General features: G+C 47.2%; 1 protein-coding gene across 2 annotated transcripts; it reads left to right on the top strand.

Moving 5' to 3' along the window:
• The first annotated feature begins 3,713 nt into the window (after window positions 1–3,713).
• Window positions 3,714–7,858, top strand: LOC123088722 (uncharacterized). 2 transcript variants are annotated; one of them, XM_044510918.1, is made up of 3 exons: window positions 3,714–3,933; window positions 4,545–4,670; window positions 6,705–7,858. In XM_044510918.1, the coding sequence occupies exons 2-3, from the start codon at window positions 4,560–4,562 to the stop codon at window positions 7,602–7,604; spliced, it is 1,011 nt and encodes a 336-aa protein (XP_044366853.1). In that variant the 5' UTR covers window positions 3,714–3,933; window positions 4,545–4,559; the 3' UTR covers window positions 7,605–7,858. The 2 variants fall into 2 exon arrangements, with proteins under 2 accessions (XP_044366853.1, XP_044366854.1); XM_044510919.1 differs by lacking the exon at window positions 3,714–3,933 and adding an exon at window positions 4,059–4,183.
• Window positions 7,859–27,824: the final 19,966 nt, after the last annotated feature.

Here is a 27,824-nt window from a genome sequence, read left to right as displayed (position 1 = left end):
GCTGATACCACGACGTCGGGATACCCATAACTACTCCCACGTAGATGGTTAGTGCGTATAGGCTCGTAGCCAGACTCAGATCAAATACCAAGATCTCGTTAAGCGTGTTAAGTGTCCGCGAACGCCGAACAGGGCCAGGCCCACCTCTCTCCTAGGCGGTCTCAACCTGCCCTGCCGCTCCGCCACAAAGATCCACACAGAGGGCCGTCGGGACAAAGGTCCTTTCAGCCCCCAATCCGTGAATCACTCGCGGGTACTCTTCGAGCTGACCCGACTTTAGTCGCCATCTATGTAGTATGTAGTATGTGTAGTATATACCCGTGATCACCTCCCAGGTGATCACGGCCCGATAGTATAGCAAGGCAGACTGACAAGAATGTAGGGCCAATGATGATAAACTAGCATCCTATACTAAGCATTTAGGATTGCAGGTAAGGTATCAACAGGTGTAGCATCAATGTCAGGCTATGCATCAGAATAGGTACAACAGAAAGCAGTAACATGCTACACTACTCTAATGCAAGCAGTATAGAGAAGAATAGGCGATATCTGGTGATCAAGGGGGGGGCTTGCCTGGTTGCTCTGGCAAGAGAGAGGGGTCGTCAACTCCGTAGTTGAACTGGTCAGCAGCAGCGTCGGTCTCGTAGTCTACCGGAGATAAGAGGGGGAAGAAACAATGAATACAAAGCAAACATAAACACGACAATGCGTGACGTGACAATGAGCGGTGCTAGGTGTGCCCTAACGTGGTATGAGGTGGTACCGGTTAAGGGGGGAAACATCCGGGAAAGTATTCCCGGTGTTTCGCGTTTTCGGACAAATGAACCGGAGGGGGAAAGTTGCGTGTTTGGTATGTTAGAGGTGTGTGGTGGACGAACGGGCTGCGTATCCGGGTTCGTCTCGTCGTTCTGAGCAACTTTCATGTTGAAAATATTTTAATCCGAGTTACGGATTAAAAGATATGATTTTTAAAAGATTTTAACAATTTTGGAATTTAATTATTTATTTAATTAATTCGAAAAAATGTATTTATGACGTCAGCATGATGTCATGCTGACGTCAGCAGTCAACAGGGGTTGACTGAGTCAACCCTGACATGTGGGTCCAGTGGGACCCACCTGTCATTCTCTATTTAAATTAATTAGGGTTTAGGTTAATCTAATTATAGTTTAATTAAACTTAACTAGTTAATTAATATAATTAAATCGGATTAATTAACTTATTTAATTAATTAATTAATTAATAATTTTATTAAATCATTTTAATTTTATTAATTATATTTATTGTTTTTTAATTTTATTATTCATTATTTATTTATTATTCTTTTTATTTTTATTATTATTATTTATTTATTTTTCTTTACTTCTTTTCTTTTCTTTTTTTTTGTTCTGGGGCTGGGCCCCATTCGGCAGTGACCCAGAGGCTAAACGGGCGCGGGTGCGGGCGCTCGCCCGAACGGGCATGGGCGCTGCGGGCGCAGCCCAACAAGGCGATGCGGGGCGTCGGTGGCGACGGCGCCGGCCAGGCGGCCGGAGCAGTAGGCGGTGGCCACGGCGAGGCCATGGCCGGAGCGGGGCGCGCCGGCCGTGGCCTGTGGAGAGGCGGCCGCGCGGAGGAACGCTGGGGGCCGGCGCCATTGGCCGTGCGCCGAGGATGCGGGGGCGCAGGGGGTCGGAGGCGAGGGGATGGGGTTCAGGGGCCGGCGTCGCCAGAGGGAGAAGAGGCCGGGGTGGAGGCGATGCGGTGGAGGACCGGCGACGACGTGCAGGGGACGGCGCACGGGCTCGGGAGGCGGGACGAGGCCCGTGCGTGAGGGTGGAGGCGCGGCCGTGCGGGGCCGCGGCTGTGGCCGCGTGGGCGCGTGCGGGCGCCGGCGAGGCGCGGGCGTGCCGGAGCCCGGACGGCGCGGTGAGTGAGCGAGGGGGAGAGGGGAGAGGTCGGGGGCGGGACGGCCCGGCGCGGTAGGGGGGGGGGGGGAAGAGGCCCCGGCCGAACGGAGGAGGCGCGAGGGGAGGGGGCACGCGGGCGCGGGCGTGCGGGACGAGGCCGGCACGGGCACGGCCGCCCGGGGAGGGGCCGGCGACGACTAGCGCGAGCGCGCGAGGGAGAGAGAGGGAGCGAGGCGGGGCGATGCTCACGGTGGGGGGGGAGGCGCGTAGGGTCTAGGCAACGTGCTCGGGGGCGGCCGGGGACGACCGGCGAGGAGGAGGGCGGGGGAAGCGTTCGGCGGCGACGGGGCGGTCCGGCGGGTGGCGGCGATCTCCTCCCGATCCAGATCGGGGGGGGAGAGAGGATATTTCGGGGGAGTGGGGGAGGCTGTTGGTGGGGAGTGGGGAGGGGAGTGGATAAGGGAGAGTAGTGGGGGGAGGGCGACCTGGGCCGGCCTGGTTGGCCCGATGGCCAGCTGGGCCGCGGTCCAGCAGGGGGGGGGGGGTTTGCCTCCTTTTTTTTGTATTGTTTTCTGTTTTCTTTTTATTTATTTTCTTTTATGTTTTTTTAATTATCTATAAACACTTAGGCATTTAATAAAAATTTGTTTGTTGCATCATAATTATCCTTGTAATATTCGTCAACCACCGAACAATTTTATTTTAAAATTTGAAAACTTTTATTGTTTTCATCAATTTGAATTTTGAATTTGAACGGTTTCGAATTATTTCGAGGTTAGCAATAGTAATCGGGATGACGTGCCATGATTAGCGTGGGATTACTGTAGCAAGATTATCCGGGCGTTACAGCAAGACTCACGATGACGCCGAAGAGAGGAGCGCCGAGACCCAGTCGCGGAAACGTGCAAGGAAGCCATGATGACTCAGCATCTCCAAAAGGTAATCCCATCTCACAGAGTCAAAAGCCTTATTGATGTCAAGCTTGAAGAGAAGCATGGGCTTTTTGCGCGGTAAAATTTTCTGGCCAAATTCCGCACGTATAGGAAATTGTCGTGTATGCTTCTTCTCTTGATGAACGCACTCTGTGCAATGGATACAATGTCATTCATGTGGGGAGTCAACCTGGAAGCAAGGATCTTGGCAATGAGCTTTGTCACAGCATGGATCAGGCTGATTGGCCTAAAGTCCGAGATTTCTTCCGCACCATCCTTCTTAGGAACGAGAGCAATATTCGCAGAGTTGAGCCAGTGCAAGTTTCGGGCCTGGAGGGTGGAGAAGTTATTGATCACAAGCATGATTTCTTCCTTGATAATGTCCCAGCAGGTCTTGAAGAATTTTCCGGTGAATCCATCCGGCCCCGGGGCTTTGTCACTAGGAAGGGCGAAGACCGCAACCTTGACTTCATCCTCCGTAATAGCATCACCAAGTGCTGTGAGGTCATGGTCAGCATGGGGATGGCAGCCCAATTGATGGTCTTTGTACGCGGGGTACCCCTTTTCATAACCTCGGTGAAATGAGAGTGGACAATATTTTTTTTGTGATCATGATCCGTCACCCAGCTTGCCTTGCTTGAGGCGGTGTATAAGATTTTTCCTCCGCCGACCATTTACCCTAAGGTGATTTTTTTTTTGTATTCGCATCTCCCTCTTTGATGTTGGTGATTCTGGAGCTTTGTCTCTTTCTGACTCTTTCCATGATCTCAAGGCCCATCACTCTTTTCTTTAACCTTTTCCGGATCCGTTGACCCAGTCATGCGGTTTGAAGTTAGCAACTATTTTCAATGATTTAGGTCCAATAATGTGTTATTTTTTGGCAAGAGGAAGAGGTTCAATAATGCGATTGCGGTCTTGCACTCTCGTTGGTCATGTGGTGACGTACACGAGACATTAATTTCGTGATGAAGGCAGGATAGTGTATAGGTTCCCGGTTGGTGCCGGTTAGTCTGGTCAACCAGCAAGCACTACAAACCGCCTTTACATTTTGGCCTTCGTTCCAACAGCAGCTAATCCGCGCCTAGTTTCAACGATCGGCTTGTCCTCTCAAGGTTAGTTGTGATCTTGCCAACATAATCTTTGTCAATTGATGTCCTCTCTCGCTAATTTGCATATTCTTTGAGTTCTCATGTCGTATTAGTGTCGCCATTCTTAAGCTCCTCAACTCCTCGCTAGTCTCGTAGGTGCCAAACTCCCTGGCAAAACATGCAGCGGCAAACTTCGCGTGATGCCAAACTCCTTGGGTGCTCCGGCCAGGGAGCAATAACTCAGTTGGGCTAGGAAAGAAGGGCGATTGGGTAGGTGAGTTCGTAGGATTGATAGTCAAAAGAGCTTGAGGCACAGGTCTGATGTGCCTATGCTGCCACAGCTGGTCTTGATAAGACTGTCATCTTGCTTTAGATTCAAGTTATCAGGTCTTGATATCTTGAAGTAGGAATTATATGGTTAACACAGAGTTATAGAGTCAAAAATCAACACAAATCATGACAGTATATGTTGATTTTTGAGAAACTGAAGGTTAACACAGAGTTATATGGTTTTATCTTCTGGGTCAAAAGCTTGATTTATGCAATACATCCTTTCATTCCCGATACATTTCAGGTATTCAGCTTTTTCATTAACTGTACAAAACTGTCATCTTGCTTCTGATTCAACTGATCAGGTCTTGGAGCGAATCATGTCTGAATGCACCTCCAAGCAGAAGATTAATACAGACTTACATGGCTTTCTTTTCTGTGTCAAAGGCTTGATTGATGCTCTATATCATTTAATTCTCAATGCATCTCAGGTATTCAGCTCTTCTCTGTAACTGTATATACTTTACCATCCTAAATTTAAGTTACCGTTGGTTAATAAATCGCCACTGAAGATGTACAACATGCCCATTTTTTTGTACTATAGATAAAAAAGATCACACATGTGCTGTTTGTAGCCTTTGCACTTGCTCTAATTCTTTTAAGCCAAATTCTTCTTATCACCATTGCAAATTGATCTTACATGTCATGGTAACTTTGTAATGTTATAGGTTAAGGGGATGCCACTGAAAGTAATTTTCCAATGTTGTCTGTTAAATGGAATAATGGAGGGGCTGCCCTTAAGAAACATACTATTTTCTACAAATGTAGTTCACTAGCCACTAGTGATATAGATATTGATCAGTTTTGTAGATAGGGAGTTTATTACATAGTTCGATTGTGGATGAGCATCACTCTTGAGTCTAAAAAAAAGTACAAGTGGACTTCTTCAAACTTTTTATCATCAATGACATTAACCAATTGATATTGCAGACTCAACAACACAATAATTCACCCGCAAAAAAAAACACAATAATTCTCTGAAGTTCTGAAAGTATTTCGTTTTATCCACGCCCCTTAGTCTTGGGCAACAAAAAAAATATATCGGATTGAGCCTAAACAGGTCGAATTAACCGGCATGTAAGAGCTCAAACATACCCATAAGATCGTCCTTGATGACTTCCCAGAAGCTTTGATAGATTTCATCAAGCCCTCGAGGTTGGGAGCCTTGTTAAGCTATATTTGAATCACATCATTCCTCGCCTCTTTAGTAAAAGGAGACTTGAGAATGTCATTTTCCACGTCCGGAACTTGAGGGATATCGTCCATTAGGGCCTCATCCAACGAGAGATTGCCTCTCTCTTATGAGGAACATATCTCCATAATTTTGTTATGTATGCCTTGAAATCATCTTGGCCCTCTATCCTGCCATCATCTTGTTGAAGACTATAGGTAAAAAAAAATCATATGCCAGGCATTGGCCACCAAATAGAAATATCTTGTATTTCCATTTCAGTTCTTACTTCTTAGTCTCGCATAAGGTATGCGATCTGCTCGTTTGATTGGCTCTTAAGCTCAACCTCGTGGTCACATGGTGTGCGTACTTCTGCAATCTTACCAAGCTTGTGAATAATCGGTGAAAGATGTGGATTATTTTTCTCATATATGCCACTATTATGCCCATACAGAAAACATGTCAGATGGGGAGTATTGACCTGGTCTACAAAAAATTTTGTCACTAAGCACCGGTTTCTTCTGCAATACCGATAAACAAAAAAATATTTGTTTTTGGTCGTAATCTTGCTGTAAACTTCAAATAAGACAGGTTAAGACAAAATGCACATGTTTATGGCTAAGCAGTCCTCTTAGTGCTGATCTGATGTCTAACTCTGCTTTAGTGAGGATTATCTAGTATCATTGCTCTTAACATCGAAATGATCTTGGCATTCCTTCATTTATTTTTTATTTTACTTGATGACATTGTCGTTACTTCTTCTGATTCAAAATGTAAGGCTTTCTAGAGTACAATTTTGTTGCCAGTAAAAGGAATTCTAGGTACTGTGGACCAGATTCTCTCATCATAATCGACAGACAATCATGTCCTCTTTCTCTCTCACATCAAAATATTATGCACATAACAGAATGGAAATGCTCATTGAAATTACGTGTATGCACATGCAGAATGTAAATGCTCATCGGAACCGCAACAAACACGGACTGAAATGAGTGAACAAACACACTAAATGCTCATCGGAACCGCATCAATTCTCTTTCCCTCCGTTCACAAATATAAAATGCTTTGCATATTTCAATATGTACTACACATGGACTGAAATGAGTGAACAAACACATCCATTCAGAAAAAGTTAGTAAAACATCTTATAATAGTGAACCGTGGGAGTATTGCTTTGTATGCTCCCACTTATTTAGTCTGAAAAACAGCTAGGGGTGTGTGTGCAAATCTTTGAATTGTTGCATCATATTCGCCCTCATCACATACTCTCCTGACGCTTTTATGGTGAAAACAGGAGGAGCCCCAAGTTGTTAATTATAAGAAGCGCGTATCTGGAGCAGAGACATTCATACCGCTCGTCCAATACGTCAGTAGACTGAAACCAGTTATGCACATCGTAAATCCTGTTGGCGAGATGAGGGGAAGGACATACCAGGTGGTGACAGAAGAAGGCAAGCGCCTCATGGCTTCACTCATCAGAACTCTGCATGATTTCCACAGAGCTGGGAAGTGCCCCGAGCAATTTTGCGCATCAGACATTGCCGTGACATCTACTGGCAGAGTGAAACACACAAATACAAGCTTGCTACGAGGGAAGACCGATGAACTGGTACTGAGAAACTACGAGGATGCCCGCGACATTTTTGAGAAGACGGTATTCGATGGGTACGATCCAACTCTTATCCCTGAAGACATTAAGCATCTGTTGCAGCTGATGACATCTCCCGGGGCAATTTCTGCGGAGTATGTCATAAGCACGCATGCTTCTCTTGTCCCTCTTAGTAACAGGTACCAGTTCTATCTTGATATGTGCGACCATATCACATCTGTGCTGGACGGCAATCCTGAACAAAATGACATCCTTAGTTCTCTGCCCTATGGTGACAAGTGGGTAGAAAAATTGGAAGGCAATCTTCTGCTGGAGGAGTCGTTCCACCGCAGCGGACCATACGACACCGAAGGATCAGCCATGGCCTTTCTGAAGTTCTATAGGGACACACTCATGTGTCGAATGGAAAATTTTATGAAGCCTTTCAAGAGCTTTCCAGGGATGAAACCGTTGGAGTACACAAAAGGCGATTTTGAAAGTGTCTTGTTGGTCACCTATCCCATGTGCCTGCCAAGAATGCAAGAAGAGCTTGAAAAGCATAAGCAGCTGAGGGATTTGAATCTTCAGAACCTGACCTTCATTTGATGCCTCTTCACTACAGGAGACTCAGTTTGTTACTACTATTGTACTGTGGCTTGTGATGTTGTACTGTGGTCATCCTTGAAGGAACTTGGATAGTTCTTATTTCCCCCCCCTTCTTTTTTGACCTAGCTAACACAAGGAGCCATGTGGTTCTGTTTAAGAATCGGTAATCTAGGTTTTCGATCCGGTTTCCCTTATAAACTGGATCAACCAAAGTTAAGGGGTGACTCTTGGCTTTGGCAGCTTTTTCAGCAATATATTCAGGTGGGGATCCTCCCTCCCCCCCCCCCCCCCCCCCCCCCCCCCCCCCCGGCCCGGTTACCGTTCAAAAAAAAAAGAATCAGTAATCTGCTGTATATATCTCAGACTTCAGTAAGTTGTTGTACACAGATTATGTACGTTGTTGCATACTGAATAGTATGTTGTATACTGAATAATACATTGTTGCATACTGAAGATTATTTTTAAAATAACCAATCCATGAAGTACGAGCATAAGGTGTTGTGCTCTGTTTTCAATTTTGGTAAGAAAGACGCCCACCTTTAAATTAATATAAAGTCCAACAAAGAGGCGGAACGAAATAAGGTCTTACAAACTTTTGGAACTTCGAAAAATATATACTCGATAATCAGCTTTGTATTTTTATACAGCTTTCTGTTTGGAATGGTGTATTTGCAGATTATTTACATGCAGCCTTACTGGTTGCTTTCGTGATAGCACTTAACAACAGTATGCAGTTTTTGTGTGTTTAGATATCTCTAACTGATTAACTGTCTGCACAGTGCAGAATACCTCCAGTATTTCAGACATGAATTACATATTGGAAAATTTTGTTTTGCAGTTGTTAGAATATTTTTAGAAGAAAAATCTTAAGAGTAGTGTGAATCAATCAAATAAGGTCAAAACATATGCAGAGGTAGATTGTTAGTACTATGCTAGGTTTTCTTTTTTGGAGGCAAACACATGCAACTTTATTACTCCAGAATGTTTACAGGTACAGTAACTAGATCATAAGGATGCCCAAGACAAACATGGCGTCCTATGCCTAAACTTGTCGCCTGGTTTGCTAGGCCATGAGCCTCAAAATTAAAATTCCTACATTCATAGACAAAAGAACAACTACGTCAAATCCATAACTTCAACCGAGCTGAAGTTTTGAACGGATTTTTCTCTAGAAATTATCTTTTTTGCAGCGAAAGAAGGGCTCCAACCGGCTTACAAAGGAGTCACAAGGCAACACGGCGCGCCCTGTTGCCTTGTGGGTCCCTCGAGCACTGCCTTGTGTTGATTCTTCTTCCCAAAAATCACATATATTTCAAAATAAATATTTGTAAAATTTTATCACATTTGGAGTTTGTTTGGTATGGATTTTTTGCGAGAGAAAAAACATGCAAAAAAGAGGAACTGACATTGGGCACTGGATCAATATGTTAGTTCCAAAAATAATATAAAATATTGCCAAAAGTATATGAAAGTTGTAGAATATTGGCATGCAAATTTAATTTCTGCTCGTCCTCGAGTAGGTAAATGATAAAAAGATAATTTTTTATGTGGAATGCTACCTAGCATGATCTTGATCAAATAATCTAATCATGGCATGAATATTAGGATACGAGTAATTCAAGACAATAGTCCATCATTTGATATAAAGACATAAATACTCAGGTATACTTAGCAAATAATCATGCCTTTTAAAATAAAGAATGCTAAAGATCGATATCCCTACAATATCATATAGCTCAGCATGCTCAGTCTTACTATCATAAATATATTAATCATGAACTACTTGTCACGCCCAATATGCGACCCTATCCAAAAGGAACTCGAAGGTCCCACCAAGGATAGACCCGCATATTGAAACGCTTTTGCAAGGTGGATATCATTACATCAACATTACATAATAGATGGGGATACATACATAAGGCATACAATGCCACACGAATACAACATCACAATACATGAGAGCATCATCCGACTACGGATGAAACACAAACAGAAACTCAAACGACATCCACTCTGCTAGCCCAGGCTGCCGACCTGGAACCTATCCTCTGATTGAAGAAGCAGAAAAAGAACTCAACGCAAGCAAGCATCGCTCTCGCGTCACGATCATCGCATGAACCTGTACCTGCAACTGTTGTTGTAGTAATCTGTGAGCCACGAGGACTCAGCAATCCCATTACCATGGGTATCAAGACTAGCAAAGCTTAAAGGGAATGGAAGGGCTAAAGTGGTGAGGCTACAGCAGCGACTAAGCATATATGGTGGCTAACATACACAAATAAGAGCGAGAAGAGAGCAAGCGGAACGGTCGTGAAGCTAGCAATGATCAAGAAGTGATCCTGAACTCCTACTTACGTCAAACATAACCCAGAAACCGTGTTCACTTCCCGGACTCCACCGAAAAGAGAACATCACGGCTACACACGCGGTTGATGCATTTTAATTCGGATCTGGTGTCAAGTTATCTACAACCGGACATTAACAAATTCCCATCTGCCTATAACCGTAGGCACGGCTTTCGAAAGATTATACCCTGCAGGGGTGTCCCAACTTAGCCCATGACAAGCTCTCGCGATCAACGAAGGAATAGACCTTCTCCCAGGAAGACCCGATCAGACTCGGAATCCCGGTTTACAAGACATTTCGATAATGGTAAAACAAGACCAGCAAAGCCGCCCGATGCGCCGACAATCCCGATAGGAGCTGCGCATATCTCGTTCTCAGGGCAACACCGGATAGGTCAGCCTACGAGTAAAACCAGCCCTCGAGTTGCCCCGAGGTGGCCCTGCAGTCTGCCCGGTTCGGACCAACACTTAGACAAGCATTGGCCCGGGGGGGGGGGGCTAAAATAAAGATGACCCTTGGGTTAATTACTCCCAAGGGAAATATAGGTGGTGGTGAGGCAAAAGGTAAAACCAAGGTTGGGCCTTGCTGGAGGAGTTTTATTCAAAACGAACTGTCAAGGGGGTCCCATAAATCACCCGACCGCGTAAGGAACGCAAAATCCGGGAACATAACACCGGTATGATGGAAACTAGGGCGGCAAGAGTGGAACAAAACACCAGGCATAAGGCCGAGCCTTCCACCCTTTACCAAGTATATAGATGCATTAATAATATAAGAGATATTGTGATATCCCAACCAAAATCCTGTCCACCATGGAGCAATCTTCAACTTCACCTGCAACTAGCAACGCTATAAGAGGGGCTGAGCAAAGCGGTAACATAGCCAAACAACGGTTTGCATAGGAAAGGTGTCAAAGGTTAGAGGTTCATGGCAACATGGGATGGCTCGACAAACAGATGATGGGTAGCGCAGCAAAGCGATAGAACGAAGCAACTAGCATAGCAATGATAGTAGTGAGATCCAGGGTAGCGGTCATCTTTCCTGAAATCCCGCAAGGAAGAAGAACGAGTCCATGAAGAAGACGAACGGGAGCAGTCGAACGAATCCTCACGAACGCAACGTTACCGGAACTAAGAAGCAACACCGGAAAGAAACAAACAACATGGTAAACCAACAAGCATAAGCATGGCATGATGCGCAAACAAGTATGATGCATGACCGCTTTAATGAGGCATGGCATGGCAATATGCACAAACAACACTACAAGTTAAGTGGAGCTCAATATGCAACGAGTTGCATATAGACGGAACACCACATCGATTATTTAGTTCTCTCTCGGTTTTGTACCCAACAATATTAAATGTTGTTAAACATGGCAAGAGGTGAGGCATAATAAAACTACCTATCTAAGCAAGTTTAAATGAGGCCGGAAACCACAAACAACAATTTCGGAAAATCCCAATATGCAAATTATGGATTCGGTACTGTTCTGCCCTAAACACAATTTTAATGTTGTTAAACAGCAAAATAAAGTGGACCATGTTAAACTAGGCATTTTTCCACCCCATTTACATATAAAGTTTAATTAATTTGGAGCTACGGTTATTTAGTTATGAATTAAAGTATTTTAACATGGCATAATGCAAAATAAACACAAACAGCATGTTAAACATTTTTAACATAGATGAAAGTGGCATATTATTAATCTACACAATTTTCTGAGCATTTACATATATAAATTATTTTAATCCGATGCACAGTTTGTCAGATATTAAATGCATGAATATCAGGGGGTTTTCTGTAAAACTGTTAATTCTACGGATAATGTTAAAATCGTTGGATAGGGAAAAAAATAGCAACGGGCCGAAACTGCTGGCCCAACAGTGCACAGGGGGGCGCTGGATCTGAAGCTCACCATGGGCTTTGGCCCAGCTGGAGGAGAGGCTGAGCGAGGCCGGTCCCTGGGCCAGGCCCAGTCGGTGGAGAGGAGGAGGCCCAAGCGGGGCGGCGCGGCCCACGTGGCCGGACAAGGCACGGCTGGGCCCTGGCGCGCTGGGCGCTGCGGCTGGGCCTGGGGAGGCCGAGGGAGCTGGGCTGGGCCTTGGCGGATCGTGGCCCACGCGGGCTGAGGCCGTCCTCCTCCCGTGCCCGCACGGACAGAGAGACAGGGGCGGCGGTGGAGGTTCACGTCGGCGACGGCGAGGCTCGAGGGCGGCGGCGGGGCGGATCCGGCAAGGGCGGGGCCGGCAGAGGCCGGATCCGGCAGCGGTGGGTCCATTCCCGGCGATGAACGGCGGCGGGGACGAGTCTCCAGGGCAGAGGCGGCTCCCGAGCTCGGGTGGTGGCGGCCATGACAGAATTCCTGCGGGAGAGAGAGTGAGAGAGAGGAAGGAGAAGGTAGGGGAAGGAGGAGCAGGGCAGGTGAGGTCCGACCTGGCTGCTGGTGCTCGACGGCGCGGCTCCGGCGAGCCGGACGAGGTGGCAGGGGAAGCGGGCGAGGAGGCGAGGCGCTGGGGCGCTGGGGCGGAGAGAGCGGGAGCCGGGCCCAGATGGGCTCGGAGGGGCCTCCCGCGGGCCTGGGCAGGCCTGCGGCGGCAAGAGCCTGCGGGGAGACGCGTGGCGCCCTGGGGTTGGAGGAGGGTGCGGTCAACGGCGGCGGAGCCAATGGAGGCGCGACAAGTGGTGCGGGTGAGGTGGCTGGCGCCGGATTTGGAGGGGGAAGGCGGCGGCGCGGCCAACGAGGTGGGAGGAGGCTGCGAAAATGAGGAGGAGAGGGGTTAGGGCGACCAGATTTGGAAGGAGGGGGGTTTAAATAGGAAAGGGGGGCTAGGGTTTAGTCTCTAGGGGTTTAGGGGGGTTTCCGGACCCTCGGATCGCGATCGTGCGCTCCGGACAGAGGGGGGGGGACTAGGTGGCTGCAGGTGGGCTGTGTAGAATGCCTCGAGCTGAGAAGAGAGAGAAACAGAGCGACCCGGTGGCAGTTTCGGAGACCGAAACATCTGACGATTAATCCGACTATATCGCGGTTATAAATATAACAGTTGGGCAGTCAAACGGACTCCGAATGCGATGAAACTTGGCAGGCGGCCTGTCTACACTATAATAAGACCGCACGACAAGTTGCAACCCATTCCGAGAACATTTTTATGCCGCTTATAAAATAATATTTCGGAGGTGCCGCGGGCGCGTGCGAGTGTGTCCGGACTTGGAACGGACAACGGAGAGAACCGACGAAACACGAACGGATGCAAGTTTTATGAAAACGATGCCGATGCAATGCGAATGATGACATGAGACGAGATGCATAACAAGAACAAATGCAAAACAAACGACAAAAACCCAACCACGAAGGAAATATCATATAGCATCTCCGGAAAAGGCAAGAGTCGGAGTTACGAATATGGAAAGTTGTATCCGGGGCGTTACAACACTCCACCACTACGAGAGGATCTCGTCCCGAGATCTAGGATGGCACCGGAGGGAAAAGGAAGAGGAAGATAAGCGGTAAAACTAAGTTGCTTCTTCGACAAACGAGTGAAACCATGAACCTTGGGAGGTTGAGCAATATAAAAGAAAGAGTACAACAGAGATGAACGAGATTGCAAACAATCTATTAGAAAAGAGGAACAAGGAACATTACGATAACTTGAAGGTTGCAAGGACATGAATCAAGAGTTTAATGGACAAGATAGGGTTCAAAACCACTCCGGTTACAACAAGATGAGAGAGGAAGAATTCGGGAAGCACTCCGGTTGAACATGGAAGGAATATAACATGAACTTGGCAAAATGAAAGCACTTGGATGAGACTCCGGTTAAATGAGGAATGATAGACACAACACTCCGGTTAAATGGATAAGCAAGGAAAAGAACATGATCTTGACAAAACAAGATGATGAGTGAAGAGAACAACATCACAATGCCTTCGGAATGAAAGAATAGAAGCTAGATTGTTGGGATAAAGGGACGGAGAAGAAAATGACAATTTCTGCCACAAATGAACTAGGAAAGCACCCTTCCAAGAAGGTTATAACAGAGTTGTTGGAAAACCAACAACGAAAAGAATAAACTTGTAGTGGGCTTATGGAAGACATCCCAAAATTATGAGGTGACAACCGGCCACTAACGGAAACAATTGCTTGCTTGAGAACAATGAAGAGATGAAAAACCTCTTTCACCGAGAAGGATATGGAGAAAGCTTGGATCATTGATAAGCACCACAATAGCAACATTCCTTAGGGAAGGCTTTAGGTGAAATCTATACCAAGATAACTCCAAAGAAGAAGTTGATTGGTCGAAAAGATCTCTTGAACAAAGAGAAAATGATGGATTTAAAATACCTCATTCCTGACAACATATGAATCATGAAACATGAAGGAAATTGTCAAGAGTGACATAACACCACCTCAAAGGATAAGGTAGAAAGGATTGCACTTCGGAATGCAAGATGAAGAATGCTTGAACTACCCAAAACAAAACATGTGTTGAGCACCATGTTTATTTTTTTGAGTATAGCTTGGCGGATCTTAGCTCTGAGAGAAATCTTGAAGGACCAAAATGAGAATGAAAGAAATCCTTGATGAACCATCGTGTAGAGCCTCCATGAAGAACTCCGGTAATGAAAGGATGATAGAAAGAAAGAGAAGTTGAAAACACAAGGTGAAGCCTTGCGATGATTTAGATGGAGCTTTGCGACGATATAACCGAGAAAACTTGGTACTCCGGAAAGGAAAGATGAATACTAGAACCGAGAATTACTTCATCATTGTCAGGACCCCGACTCGATGTCACATCGATCTAGCTGGTAACACCTCATATCACTTTGCGGCCTCACGCACGGTATTCCCACGGGTGTCGTCTTACCTTTTCCCGGGACCGTTTGCGCCTTTTGGCTCACGTATATGATAGTGTCGCTAGCATCCATATGATAAGGAGCCCGGGCTGACATGACTAGTCGTAAACCCAAAGCGGCACAGACTTACAGGGACAGGCATCCATGACCCAGCTTCGAACGTGTCGGTCATCAGCAAGTGGGTCCGGGCTGTAGCACTGGGCTAGCAGGACTCCGGTAAACCGGGCTGTAGCGGGCTAACAGGACTCCGGTACTCAAAGCGTGACATTTCCCCGAAGGGACAGACACAGGAACGAAGAAGGACACATGCCGGCCAGCCTAAGTGTTCCAGAGCAGTAGCAAGCTACCATGGCTCAGCGGTAACACTAGGAGACATTTCCCGGTAAGAGAGGCTACTAAAGATAAACAACTAGGTAGTCAGATCCCACACATACCAAGCATTTCAATCATACACACAATATGCTCGATATGTGCAAATACAACGAAGCATCACAACATGACTCTATGACACAAGTACTTTATTTAAGGCTTAGGGAGCCATACATATCATACACAAAGGTACGGGTCTCAAGACCCAACATACAAGTCATACAGTCATACAAGCCAACAGCGGAAGTAACTTGTCTGAGTACAGACAACTAGTAAAATAAAAGAGGCTTGGAAAGCCTAGCTATACTACGTGGTCCATCACAAGCTCAGGGTCACCACCTGGGTCTTTAGCCTACTCGTTGATGTCAACGTCTACATAGAACCCATCAGAAGGGGTTGCAGCGTCTTCTGTAAAAGTGTAGATTATAGCAACATGAGTACAAAGGTACTCAGCAAGACTTACATCAGATCCTACATACATGCATATTATCAAGAAGGGTTGGTGGAGTTATTGCAGCAAGCTAGCTTTGACTCTTGGCTAGACTATCCTACAATACTCCAACTTGAAATGTTTTGCGCACGCGAGTCCACTACTCACCACTTCAATACACTACCGAGGATCCACCTCCGTCTTCCTACGGAAGAGCCATCCTCGGCACTCACACTTATCTTGAGGCTTTTAATAGTTTCCATTTACTTGTCTATGAACTGTATAGGCAACCAAGTAGTCCTTTACCGCGGACGCGGCTATTCGAATAGATCATGATAACCCTGCAGGGGTGTACTTCTTCATACATGTTTCCACCACTTAGCGTCTGCACACGACATGTGCTCGGCAGACTTCAAGCGAAAGCCGACGTGGGTGTAGACCACGACCTACCTAAACACTTAAGCCTCTAGTCCAGGTTTATCGCCTATTCAGGTTCCATCCGCAGGGAGTCCGGCCGAGGTTTCCCATACGGCCCCGAACGATGTGAACAGGGTTCCCGAGATACCTAACGGGTATTCGGTACACCGTGCCACGTACCTACCGCATCACAGCCCACCCCTACGGTCAGCGCTGTCCACGGCCTCCAGTAGGCTACAAACACCAGAAACTACTTGCAACTCCTGGACAGAGAGCTAGGGTGAATAAGAAGTCGAGCGGGGTCATATTTCAGGGCCCAATGCATGGTAGTAGCTGTATCTTAAATCACACATACAGATCTCAGTGCTTAAGGTCGGCTTCAATGAAACAACCCACCATGTACTCCTACATGGCCTCTCATCGATACCTTTACCAAATCGTGTTCACCACACCACTCTTATTACCGACATAATCATTTCACTCTAGCCATCACCCAGATGAACCAGACCTGACGCGACTCTAAGCATAGCAGGCATAGCAAGGTAGGAACAACACATACATATGGCTCAATCAACTCCTACACATGCTAGTGGGTTTCATCTAGTTACTGTGGCAATGACAGGTCATGCAGAGGAAATGGGTTCAACTACCGTAGCACACAGCAGTTTGAATCGCGTTGTCTTAATGCAGTAAAAGAGAGCAGGAGCGGGAACATGGGATTGTATCGATATGATCAAATGGTTGGTTGCTTGCCTGATGGTTCGATGCTCGGATATGATTCTTCGTTAGGGTAATCACGGTACTCCTCGGAGACAGAACCTGTCGCAAAGGGCATCGATACACAAGCATCACCAAACAATGTGCAACAATATGATGCATGCATGAAACATGGCAATATGAGTGTGTTGGGCTAATGCAACTAAAACCAGAGGGGTTTGAACAAATTTGAATCAAGGATTCAAATTTCAAACTCAAACATGGCCTCTTTAAGTGCTTTTCCTTATTCTGCTTAAAACATCAATTTAACTTGTTTGATCATGCATGAAAATAGTACAGATGGATAGATTGGATTTTTCTGATCATTTTTCATATATAATTTGTCCAATTTGGAGTTACAGAATAAAAGTTATGAATTTTTGAAGTTTAATTAATATTCTGGAATTTCCTGATTTAATTTAAATCCAGAAAATCAATTACTGCGTCAGCCTGACGTCAGTGTGACGTCAGCAGGTCAACGGAACAGGTCTGGGTCAAACCTGACAGTGGGTCCCGCATGTCAGGGTGATTAATTTAATTAAAAGTTAATTAAAACTAATCCTGTTTAATTAACAGGGCTGGGCCCCACCTGTCATTGACTCAGGGGAGTCAACCAGGGCCCACCCGTGGTCAAAGTCAAAGTCGGCTGCCGGCGTTTAGTCGCCGGCGAGCCCGACGCGGCGGCGGAAGTGGTTTTGGTCATTTCGGCCACCAAACGGACCGCGGAGACCACCGGAGTGGAGCTGAGGACAACCCGCAGCTCTTGGCGGAGTCCGTTGGGGTCGGGGTGGTCGGAGTCGACGGCGGCGAGCTCGGCTGCGGCCGCCGGGGTTCGGTCGTGCACGGGAACGGGGTTGGAGCTCGAAGTCGAGCGAAGCGAGGCGCTAGGGATGCTCTACGGGGTCTTGCGAACTCGTTGGACTCGCCGGGGTGACCAAATGGTCACCGGAGCTACGTCGACGGCGAGCTCGGCGACGGCGGAGGTTCGGCCGTGGTGGGGAGGTGGCTATGGTGAGGGAACGAGGGGGAGAAGAGGGGGAAACGGTGGCGTAGCTCACCGCGGTTGCAGTGGGCGTCGAAGCGGGCTCGGGGGCGTGCCGGAGACGACGAATTCGACGGCGACGATGATCGGAGCCGAAGAGGGGAACGGCGACGTGGCGGCGATGCATGGCTTCCGGGGACCCGTGGAGTGGTGGGGAGGAAGAGGGAGTTGTGGCGGAGCTTCTGAGCTAGTCGGGGGAGCGAGGGGTGGCCGGAGATGGCTGCTGTGGCGAACGGCGGCGACGGTGGTGTTCGGCCGTGAGAGAGAGAGAGCGAGGGAGAGGAAGGAAAGAGCCGGGGAGAGTGAGAGAGAGCAGGGGGGATCGGGACGGGCTGCGGGCGTCGTCCACGCGGCCAGGAGGTCGTCGGCAAGCAGGAGGTGGCCGCGCGGCCGTGCGCGCGCGAGCACGCAGCAGCTTCGGGGCGAGGGGAGGAAGACGACGGAGAGCTACAGTGCTGGGCTGGGTCGGTTGCTGGCTGGGCCGGCCAACTGGCTGGGCCGCACAGGTAAGTTTTTCTTCCTTCTTTTCTGTTTCTGTTTTTATTTAATATATCTGCAACTTTGTTGAATTAAATAAAATACCTAGGCAACTTCAAAAATCACCAAACTATTCCTGGCCCATAGTTGGATTATTTCCAACATGAAACATTTTATTTTGGAGATATTTGAGCATTTAAATATTTTATATTATTTTAAATGCCCAAATTCAAATATTTATGATTTAATTCAAAAAACCCTAGAATGGCCTAGGAAAATGTGCACCATTTTTGGCAGAGGTTCTGAACCAAGACAAAAATGATGGGCATTTTAGAAGGGCATTTCAGGTTCATTGAAAAATTATTTTAGTAACCCTAGTTGGTTTCAGAGGGGACTGGGGGTTCTGTCATCCCCATTTCAAGTTTCTGATGAATGAGTAAACATGATGCAACACTCTAATGCATGACTAGCTAGGGTGTGACAACTCACCCCCACTCAAAAGAATCTCGTCCCGAGATTTGGGTTCCTCCGGGAAGAAGGCGGGATACTCGAGTCGAAGACGATCCTCCCTTTCCCAAGTTGCTTCATCCTCAGAATGATGCGACCATTGAACCTTGAGAAACTTGATATTATGGCGTCGCGTGGTACGTTCGGCTTGATCGAGGATACGAATGGGGTACTCTCGATATGTAAGATCATCTTGGAGATCAAGCGTTTCGTGGTCCACTTCACGGATAGGATCCGAGAAGCAACGCCTGAGTTGAGAAACGTGGAAGACATCGTGAACTCTGGAGAGGTGCGGAGGTAGTTCCAACTGGTAGGCAACTTCTCCTCGTTTGGCAAGAATGCGAAAAGGTCCAATGTAACGAGGAGCCAATTTGCCTTTGATACCGAATCGATGGGTTCCCTTCAGAGGGGTGACCCGAAGATAAGCCTTCTCGTCAACCTCGAAAGTCATAGCCCTATGTTTTCGGTCATATTGACTCTTTTGGCGAGATTGGGCTGTTTTCAACTTTTCACGAACGATACGAACTTGATCTTCTGCTTCCTGAATCATGTCCGGGCCAAAGAATTGTCTTTCCCCGGTCTCTGACCAGTTAAGGGGTGTTCGACATCGTCGTCCATAGAGAACTTCAAAAGGGGCTTTACCCAAGCTAGATTGATAGCTGTTGTTGTAAGCGAATTCGGCAAATGGAAGGCACTTCTCCCAGTCCATTCCGAAGGAGATAACAGAGGCTCGGAGCATGTCTTCTAGAATCTGATTGACGCGTTCCACTTGACCACTTGACTGAGGGTGGAAAGCGGTGCTAAAGGAGAGACGGGTTCCCATAGCATTTTGGAAACTTTCCCAAAATCGAGAGGTGAAAAGACTTCCTCGATCCGAATTGATTTCCAAAGGAACACCATGGAGGGACACTATTCGGGAGATGTACAAATCTGCCAGCTGACTAGCGGTTATACTCTCACGAACAGGTAAGAAATGAGCTACTTTGGAAAGACGATCGACCACGACGAAGATAGCATTATTCCCTCTCTTGGTCCTGGGAAAACCGGTAATGAAATCCATACTAATTTTATCCCATTTCCATTCAGGAATAGCTAAGGGTTGAAGGGTGCCAGCAGGCCGTTGATGCTCTGCTTTTACACGACGACAGACGTCGCAATTTGCAATATACTGAGCGATTTCTCTCTTCATCCTAGTCCACCAGAACCTCTGGCGTAGGTCCTGATACATTTTAGTACTACCGGGATGAATGGTGAGAGGAGATTCATGAGCCTCCTTAAGGATCAGCTGCCGTAGATGCTGGTTCTTGGGAACCACTAGACGGTTCTCGAAGTACACAACACCATGATCATTTGTGGAGAAACAGCTAGCACCTCCGCTAGCAATGTTCTCTTTGATTTTAGATATTCCCTTATCTCGCTTTTGGGCAGCGATGATTTGATCCGTAAGAGTAGGTTTTGCTACCAAGGTGGAAAGAAAACCTTGAGGAACAATGTGAAGGTTAAGCTTCCGAAATTCCTCGTGGAGAAGCGGTTGACTTTGTTGTAACATCAGGTTGTTACAATAAGATTTACGACTTAGCGCATCAGCCATGACGTTGGCTTTCCCTGGGGTATAGGTTATTCCTAAGTCGAAGTCTGTGATCAATTCAACCCAACGTCTCTGCCTGAGATTCAAATCCGGTTGGGTGAAAATATACTTTAGACTTTGGTGATCAGTGAATATTTCGCAACGATTACCGAGGAGGTAATGTCGCCAGGTCTTAAGTGCATAGACTACGGCTGCAAGCTCTAGATCATGAGTAGGATAATTCTCCTCATGTGGGTGCAATTGCCGTGAAGCGTAAGCAATTACGTGTCGATCTTGCATGAGAATGCAACCTAGTCCTTGTCGCGAGGCGTCGCAGTAGATAACAAAGTCCTTGGAGAAGTCTGGCGGTACCAGCACGGGAGCAGAGGTCAGGCGTCTTTTCAGTTCCTGAAAGCTGTGCTCACATTGTGGAGTCCATTCGAACTTCTTATCTTTCTTGAGGAGTTCGGTTAGAGGTTTGGCAACTTTGGAGAAGTTCTCGACAAAGCGACGACAATAGCTCGCTAAGCCTAGAAAACTCCGAACTTGCTTGACCGATTCAGGAGGAGTCCAATTAAGGACGGCTTGAACTCGCTCAGGGTTAACAGCAATACCTTTACCAGATATTACATGACCCAGATAGGTCACTTCTGGCAACCAGAATTCACATTTAGAAAATTTGGCATAAAGGCGATGCTCTCGAAGTTTCTGCAACACTAGCCTTAGATGTTCGGCATGTTCTTCCTCGTTCTTGGAGTAGATGAGTATATCATCGAGATAAACTACGACGAACTTATCCAAATACTCCATGAAGATTGAGTTCATTAACCGAGAAAAGGTGGCTGGAGCGTTGGTTAAACCGAAGGACATGACGGTGTACTCGTATTGGCCATAACGAGTAACAAAGGCGGTTTTAGGAATGTCCCCGTTTCTGATTTTGATTTGATGGTAGCCCAACCTCAAATCCATCTTGGAGAAGACTGAGGATCCAGCGAGCTGATCATACAGATCGTTGATCCTGGGAAGTGGATATTTGTTCTTGATTGTGACCAAATTGACAGGTCGGTAATCTACAACCATCCGGTCCGTACCATCCTTCTTCTTGACGAATAGGACGGGGCAAGCCCACGGAGATGAACTAGGTTGGATGAAACCCTTTCTCAAGGACTCATCGAGTTGTTTCTTAAGCTCGGCTAGTTCTAGGGGTGCCATCTTATAGGGTCTTCTAGCAATCGGAACGGTTCCTGGAATGAGGTCTATTACGAACTCAACATCCCTGTCAGGTGGAACACCTGGCAATTCCTCTGGAAAGACATCCGGAAAGTCACGGACTACCGGAACGTCCTCAAGGTCTGGCAAAGGGCTGGCGTTAAGAGAATATAATTGTCGCTTGGCTATTCGGGTCAAGACATTGGCTATCTTCCCCGAAGGATGGGTGAGTTGAACAGTCCTAGAGAAACAATCAATTTTGGCTTGATGAGCTGACATCCAGTCCATACCCAAAATGACATTAATATCTGAAGATTTAAGGGCTATCAAAGATGCAAGGAAAACAAGTCTGTCGACTTGGATTTCATTTCCATGGCTTACTCTAGAGGTTTGCCATTTGGATCCCGGAGTTTGAATTACCATAGAGGTTGGCATATCACCGAATGCGACGTTATGCAAGCGAGCATAGTTTTCAGATATAAAAGAATGAGAGGCTCCTGTATCGAAAAGAACAGATGCCGGGTGACAATTAACAAGAAGCGTACCGAGAACGACATTGGGGTCCTCTTGAGCTTCTTCGGCAGAGATACAGTTGACATGGCCACGTGAAGTAGTGACCGGTTTAGCATGAAACACCTTCCCTGTCGGCTTGCCACGGCCAACAGCTTTAGTGGATTGATTGGGGTTGGTCTGGGGACACTCACGCATATAGTGACCGGATTCCCCACATTTGAAACAAGTCACAGAACTAGTACGTGGAGGAGCATTATTGGTTGGACCTCCATAGGGCTTGGCTGGAGCAGACTGTTGAACAGGGCGAGGCGCCTGGAAGGATGGCCTCGGTGTGAACCTGGGTGGCAGGGCGGTGTTGGGTACCCACACGCGGCGCTTTTGAGGACCAGCACCGGATGAGGAACCCATGTCACGTCCATGCTTGCGTGTTGCGTCATAGTCAGTCTGACCAGTTTCAGCACTGATGGCTTTGTTGACAAGTTTCGAAAAAGATGTGCACTCATGCAGACGGAGGTCGCGGCGAAGCTCAGGGCTAAGGCCCTTACGGAACCTTGCTTGCTTCTTGGCGTCAGTAGACACTTCCTCAGTTGCATATCGGGCGAGATTACCAAACTCTCTGCTATAGGCATCCACAGAAAGTCGGCCTTGGGTGAAACTGCAAAATTCTTCACGTTTACGGTCCATGAGACCCTCCGGAATGTGATGATCACGGAAAGCCTCGCTGAACTCAGCCCAAGTAGTGACATGGCCCGCTGGGCGCATAGCTCCATAATTCTCCCACCATAGACTGGCGGGGCCTTCAAGATGATATGCAGCAAAGGTGACCTTGTCAGCCTCCGCTACCAGCGCGGAACGCAGCTTGTGAGAGATACTGCGAAGCCAGTCATCAGCGTCGAGAGGCTCGACGGAGTGGTGGAACGTGGGTGGATGCAATTTGATAAAATCACTGAGTGACACCACGTTAGCCCTCTGATGGTGTGCTGTATTCTGTTCAATCCGCTCCAACAAACGGTTTGTCTCCCGCTTGTTTCTCTCAGCTTCCATCATAACCTCGGCTAGTGAAGGAGGATGAGGCAGATTTGCATCCCTGGCTTCACTGCCTTCGGCCTGCTCTTGGGAAGCAGGGTTAGCGCGCGTGTTGACCATCCTAGGTAAACAAGACAATGATTTAGTCAGAATGATAAAATTCCGACATAGGATACATAAAGTAAGGAATAACTCGGAATGCAAGATGATCATCCGTATGACATGGTAGATACAGAAACTGCTTCTTTTATTCCATCATCATACACACCATACAAGGTTTAGTACAAGACCAAACAAAGTACTATTATGGTGAGAAAAGGATTACATCTCATCGGAGGCATTCCAAGCTCCTAAACATTATTTTTCTACATCTCCGGAAGAGTACAACTAGGTCATATCCCACGAGTCACGCAGGACGATAGACGACACGGCTAGTGCGAACTAGTGATACTACTAGTACTCAGACCGATCCGTAGTAGTCCTCGTAGAAGTCACCTCCATAGCCTGGAAGCTCAACATGATCATCCGGAAACAGACGGTCTCGCGGAGCTTGTGGACCATAGGGGCTAGGATGAGGTCGTGGACCAACAAACGGTGGCCTGCGGGGACCGCGAGGTGGGGTGATGCCTCCTACATCACGCCAAACCATCACGTCTGGCAGAGCAGATCTCACAGGATAGAGATCGCGCATATCTGAGAATCCAGCTTGCACCGCCGGTGCGAACCGAGTCAAAGTGGCCCAGTGGTCAGCACGGGTATTGAAAAGTTCTAACCTTAAGGCCCGATTTTCACGGTCCTTATCCTCGAGCATCTCAGCAGTGGTGCGAGTCCGTGAATCCTCCTGAGTGGAGTCAGCATAAATAGCCTGGAGATATCCTTGTGCTCCCGGAAGTGATCCTGGCATATACCGGAAATCAGAGTCCCGAAATAAACCAGATCTGACTCGCATAATGGTCATCATAGAGTAGGCGGCGTCCTGCACAGCCATCTCAATAGTAACCCCGAGTCCATAGGAACAGTGAAGAGGCTCGGTGGATCCAGGATAAGATGGAAATATCCTGACAGTGCAGAGATACTGGCTTTGATTGAAGTCCCGAAATTGCTCTTCGACCGTGTACTCAGGATACCAGCGGTATCTAGCCTCAGTCATTACCCTGACCAACTTGGCAGTATGGCCGGGTACATCTAGGCATCGAGTCAGGCGAACCACTTGATTGAGGTCGCGAGTGGCCATCTGAAAGCACAATCATAATGCAAAGGCATTAGAATTTCTAGCAAAATTTCGGCAGCATAACAGCTGTAAATGCTCAAAAAGGATTTTGAGACATTTGACAAAGGATTTCGTACACACTCAACATCATCATATCAAAGTTCTAAAACCATGTTGGCAACATAATGTGGTAATAGAACTGAACTAGGCTTGTATCCATCAAACTTATAAGGTACTACTGATTAGTAACACGTGATCCTGATAGAGAGAATAGATCCTAATTCCTTAACCCCGGTGGAAGAATGGACTGACTCAGATCAGAATATCATAAGGTATAAGAAGTAAAAGAGCCTTACGTTCCAACCCACAAACAATTCCCCTACATATAACTAAAGAATTTCTAGACTCAACATCGACCAGTTTGGCTTGGAGAACCTACAGGCAGTCCGGCTCTGATGCCAACGCTGTCAGGACCCCGACTCGATGTCACATCGATCTAGCTGGTAACACCTCATATCACTTTGCGGCCTCACGCACGGTATTCCCACGGGTGTCGTCTTACCTTTTCCCGGGACCGTTTGCGCCTTTTGGCTCACGTATATGATAGTGTCGCTAGCATCCATATGATAAGGAGCCCGGGCTGACATGACTAGTCGTAAACCCAAAGCGGCACAGACTTACAGGGACAGGCATCCATGACCCAGCTTCGAACGTGTCGGTCATCAGCAAGTGGGTCCGGGCTGTAGCACTGGGCTAGCAGGACTCCGGTAAACCGGGCTGTAGCGGGCTAACAGGACTCCGGTACTCAAAGCGTGACATTTCCCCGAAGGGACAGACACATGAACGAAGAAGGACACATGCCGGCCAGCCTAAGTGTTCCAGAGCAGTAGCAAGCTACCATGGCTCAGCGGTAACACTAGGAGACATTTCCCGGTAAGAGAGGCTACTAAAGATAAACAACTAGGTAGTCAGATCCCACACATACCAAGCATTTCAATCATACACACAATATGCTCGATATGTGCAAATACAACGAAGCATCACAACATGACTCTATGACACAAGTACTTTATTTAAGGCTCAGGGAGCCATACATATCATACACAAAGGTACGGGTCTCAAGACCCAACATACAAGTCATACAGTCATACAAGCCAGCAGCGGAAGTAACTTGTCTGGGTACAGACAACTAGTAAAATAAAAGAGGCTTGGAAAGCCTAGCTATACTACGTGGTCCATCACAAGCTCAGGGTCACCACCTGGGTCTTTAGCCTACTCGTTGATGTCAACGTCTACATAGAACCCATCAGAACGGGTTGCAGCGTCTTCTGTAAAAGTGTAGATTATAGCAACATGAGTACAAAGGTACTCAGCAAGACTTACATCAGATCCTACATACATGCATATTATCAAGAAGGGTTGGTGGAGTTATTGCAGCAAGCTAGCTTTGACTCTTGGCTAGACTATCCTACGATACTCCAACTTGAAATGTTTTGCGCACGCGAGTCCACTACTCACCACTTCAATACACTACCGAGGATCCACCTCCGTCTTCCTACGGAAGAGCCATCCTCGGCACTCACACTTATCTTGAGGCTTTTAATAGTTTCCATTTACTTGTCTATGAACTGTATAGGCAACCAAGTAGTCCTTTACCGCGGACGCGGCTATTCGAATAGATCATGATAACCCTGCAGGGGTGTACTTCTTCATACATGTTTCCACCACTTAGCGTCTGCACACGACATGTGCTCGGCAGACTTCAAGCGAAAGCCGACGTGGGTGTAGACCACGACCTACCTAAACACTTAAGCCTCTAGTCCAGGTTTATCGCCTATTCAGGTTCCATCCGCAGGGAGTCCGGCCGAGGTTTCCCATACGGCCCCGAACGATGTGAACAGGGTTCCCGAGATACCTAACGGGTATTCGGTACACCGTGCCACGTACCTACCGCATCACAGCCCACCCCTACGGTCAGCGCTGTCCACGGCCTCCAGTAGGCTACAAACACCAGAAACTACTTGCAACTCCTGGACAGAGAGCTAGGGTGAATAAGAAGTCGAGCGGGGTCATATTTCAGGGCCCAATGCATGGTAGTAGCTGTATCTTAAATCACACATACAGATCTCAGTGCTTAAGGTCGGCTTCAATGAAACAACCCACCATGTACTCCTACATGGCCTCTCATCGATACCTTTACCAAATCGTGTTCACCACACCACTCTTATTACCGACATAATCATTTCACTCTAGCCATCACCCAGATGAACCAGACCTGACGCGACTCTAAGCATAGCAGGCATAGCAAGGTAGGAACAACACATACATATGGCTCAATCAACTCCTACACATGCTAGTGGGTTTCATCTAGTTACTGTGGCAATGACAGGTCATGCAGAGGAAATGGGTTCAACTACCGTAGCACACAGCAGTTTGAATCGCGTTGTCTTAATGCAGTAAAAGAGAGCAGGAGCGGGAACATGGGATTGTATCGATATGATCAAATGGTTGGTTGCTTGCCTGATGGTTCGATGCTCGGATATGATTCTTCGTTAGGGTAATCACGGTACTCCTCGGAGACAGAACCTGTCGCAAAGGGCATCGATACACAAGCATCACCAAACAATGTGCAACAATATGATGCATGCATGAAACATGGCAATATGAGTGTGTTGGGCTAATGCAACTAAAACCAGAGGGGTTTGAACAAATTTGAATCAAGGATTCAAATTTCAAACTCAAACATGGCCTCTTTAAGTGCTTTTCCTTATTCTGCTTAAAACATCAATTTAACTTGTTTGATCATGCATGAAAATAGTACAGATGGATAGATTGGATTTTTCTGATCATTTTTCATATATAATTTGTCCAATTTGGAGTTACAGAATAAAAGTTATGAATTTTTGAAGTTTAATTAATATTCTGGAATTTCCTGATTTAATTTAAATCCAGAAAATCAATTACTGCGTCAGCCTGACGTCAGTGTGACGTCAGCAGGTCAACGGAACAGGTCTGGGTCAAACCTGACAGTGGGTCCCGCATGTCAGGGTGATTAATTTAATTAAAAGTTAATTAAAACTAATCCTGTTTAATTAACAGGGCTGGGCCCCACCTGTCATTGACTCAGGGGAGTCAACCAGGGCCCACCCGTGGTCAAAGTCAAAGTCGGCTGCCGGCGTTTAGTCGCCGGCGAGCCCGACGCGGCGGCGGAAGTGGTTTTGGTCATTTCGGCCACCAAACGGACCGCGGAGACCACCGGAGTGGAGCTGAGGACAACCCGCAGCTCTTGGCGGAGTCCGTTGGGGTCGGGGTTGTCGGAGTCGACGGCGGCGAGCTCGGCTGCGGCCGCCGGGGTTCGGTCGTGCACGGGAACGGGGTTGGAGCTCGAAGTCGAGCGAAGCGAGGCGCTAGGGATGCTCTACGGGGTCTTGCGAACTCGTTGGACTCGCCGGGGTAACCAAATGGTCACCGGAGCTGCGTCGACGGCGAGCTCGGCGACG

This window comes from Triticum aestivum, chromosome 1B (genome assembly GCF_018294505.1).
Source record: "Triticum aestivum cultivar Chinese Spring chromosome 1B, IWGSC CS RefSeq v2.1, whole genome shotgun sequence".
Taxonomy (NCBI): Eukaryota; Viridiplantae; Streptophyta; class Magnoliopsida; order Poales; family Poaceae; genus Triticum; species Triticum aestivum.
The sequence above is the reverse complement of the archived record's forward strand: the minus strand, read 5'-3'. Positions and strand labels throughout refer to the sequence as shown.

Bases quoted from the DNA above. Each gene is read 5' to 3' on its own strand.
- LOC123088722 (XM_044510918.1), top strand. From the start codon at position 4,560: ATGTCTGAATGCACCTCCAAGCAGAAGATTAATACAGACTTACATGGC. The intron at 4,671-6,704 runs GTATTCAGCTCT...TGGTGAAAACAG, and splicing joins TAATTCTCAATGCATCTCAG to GAGGAGCCCCAAGTTGTTAA.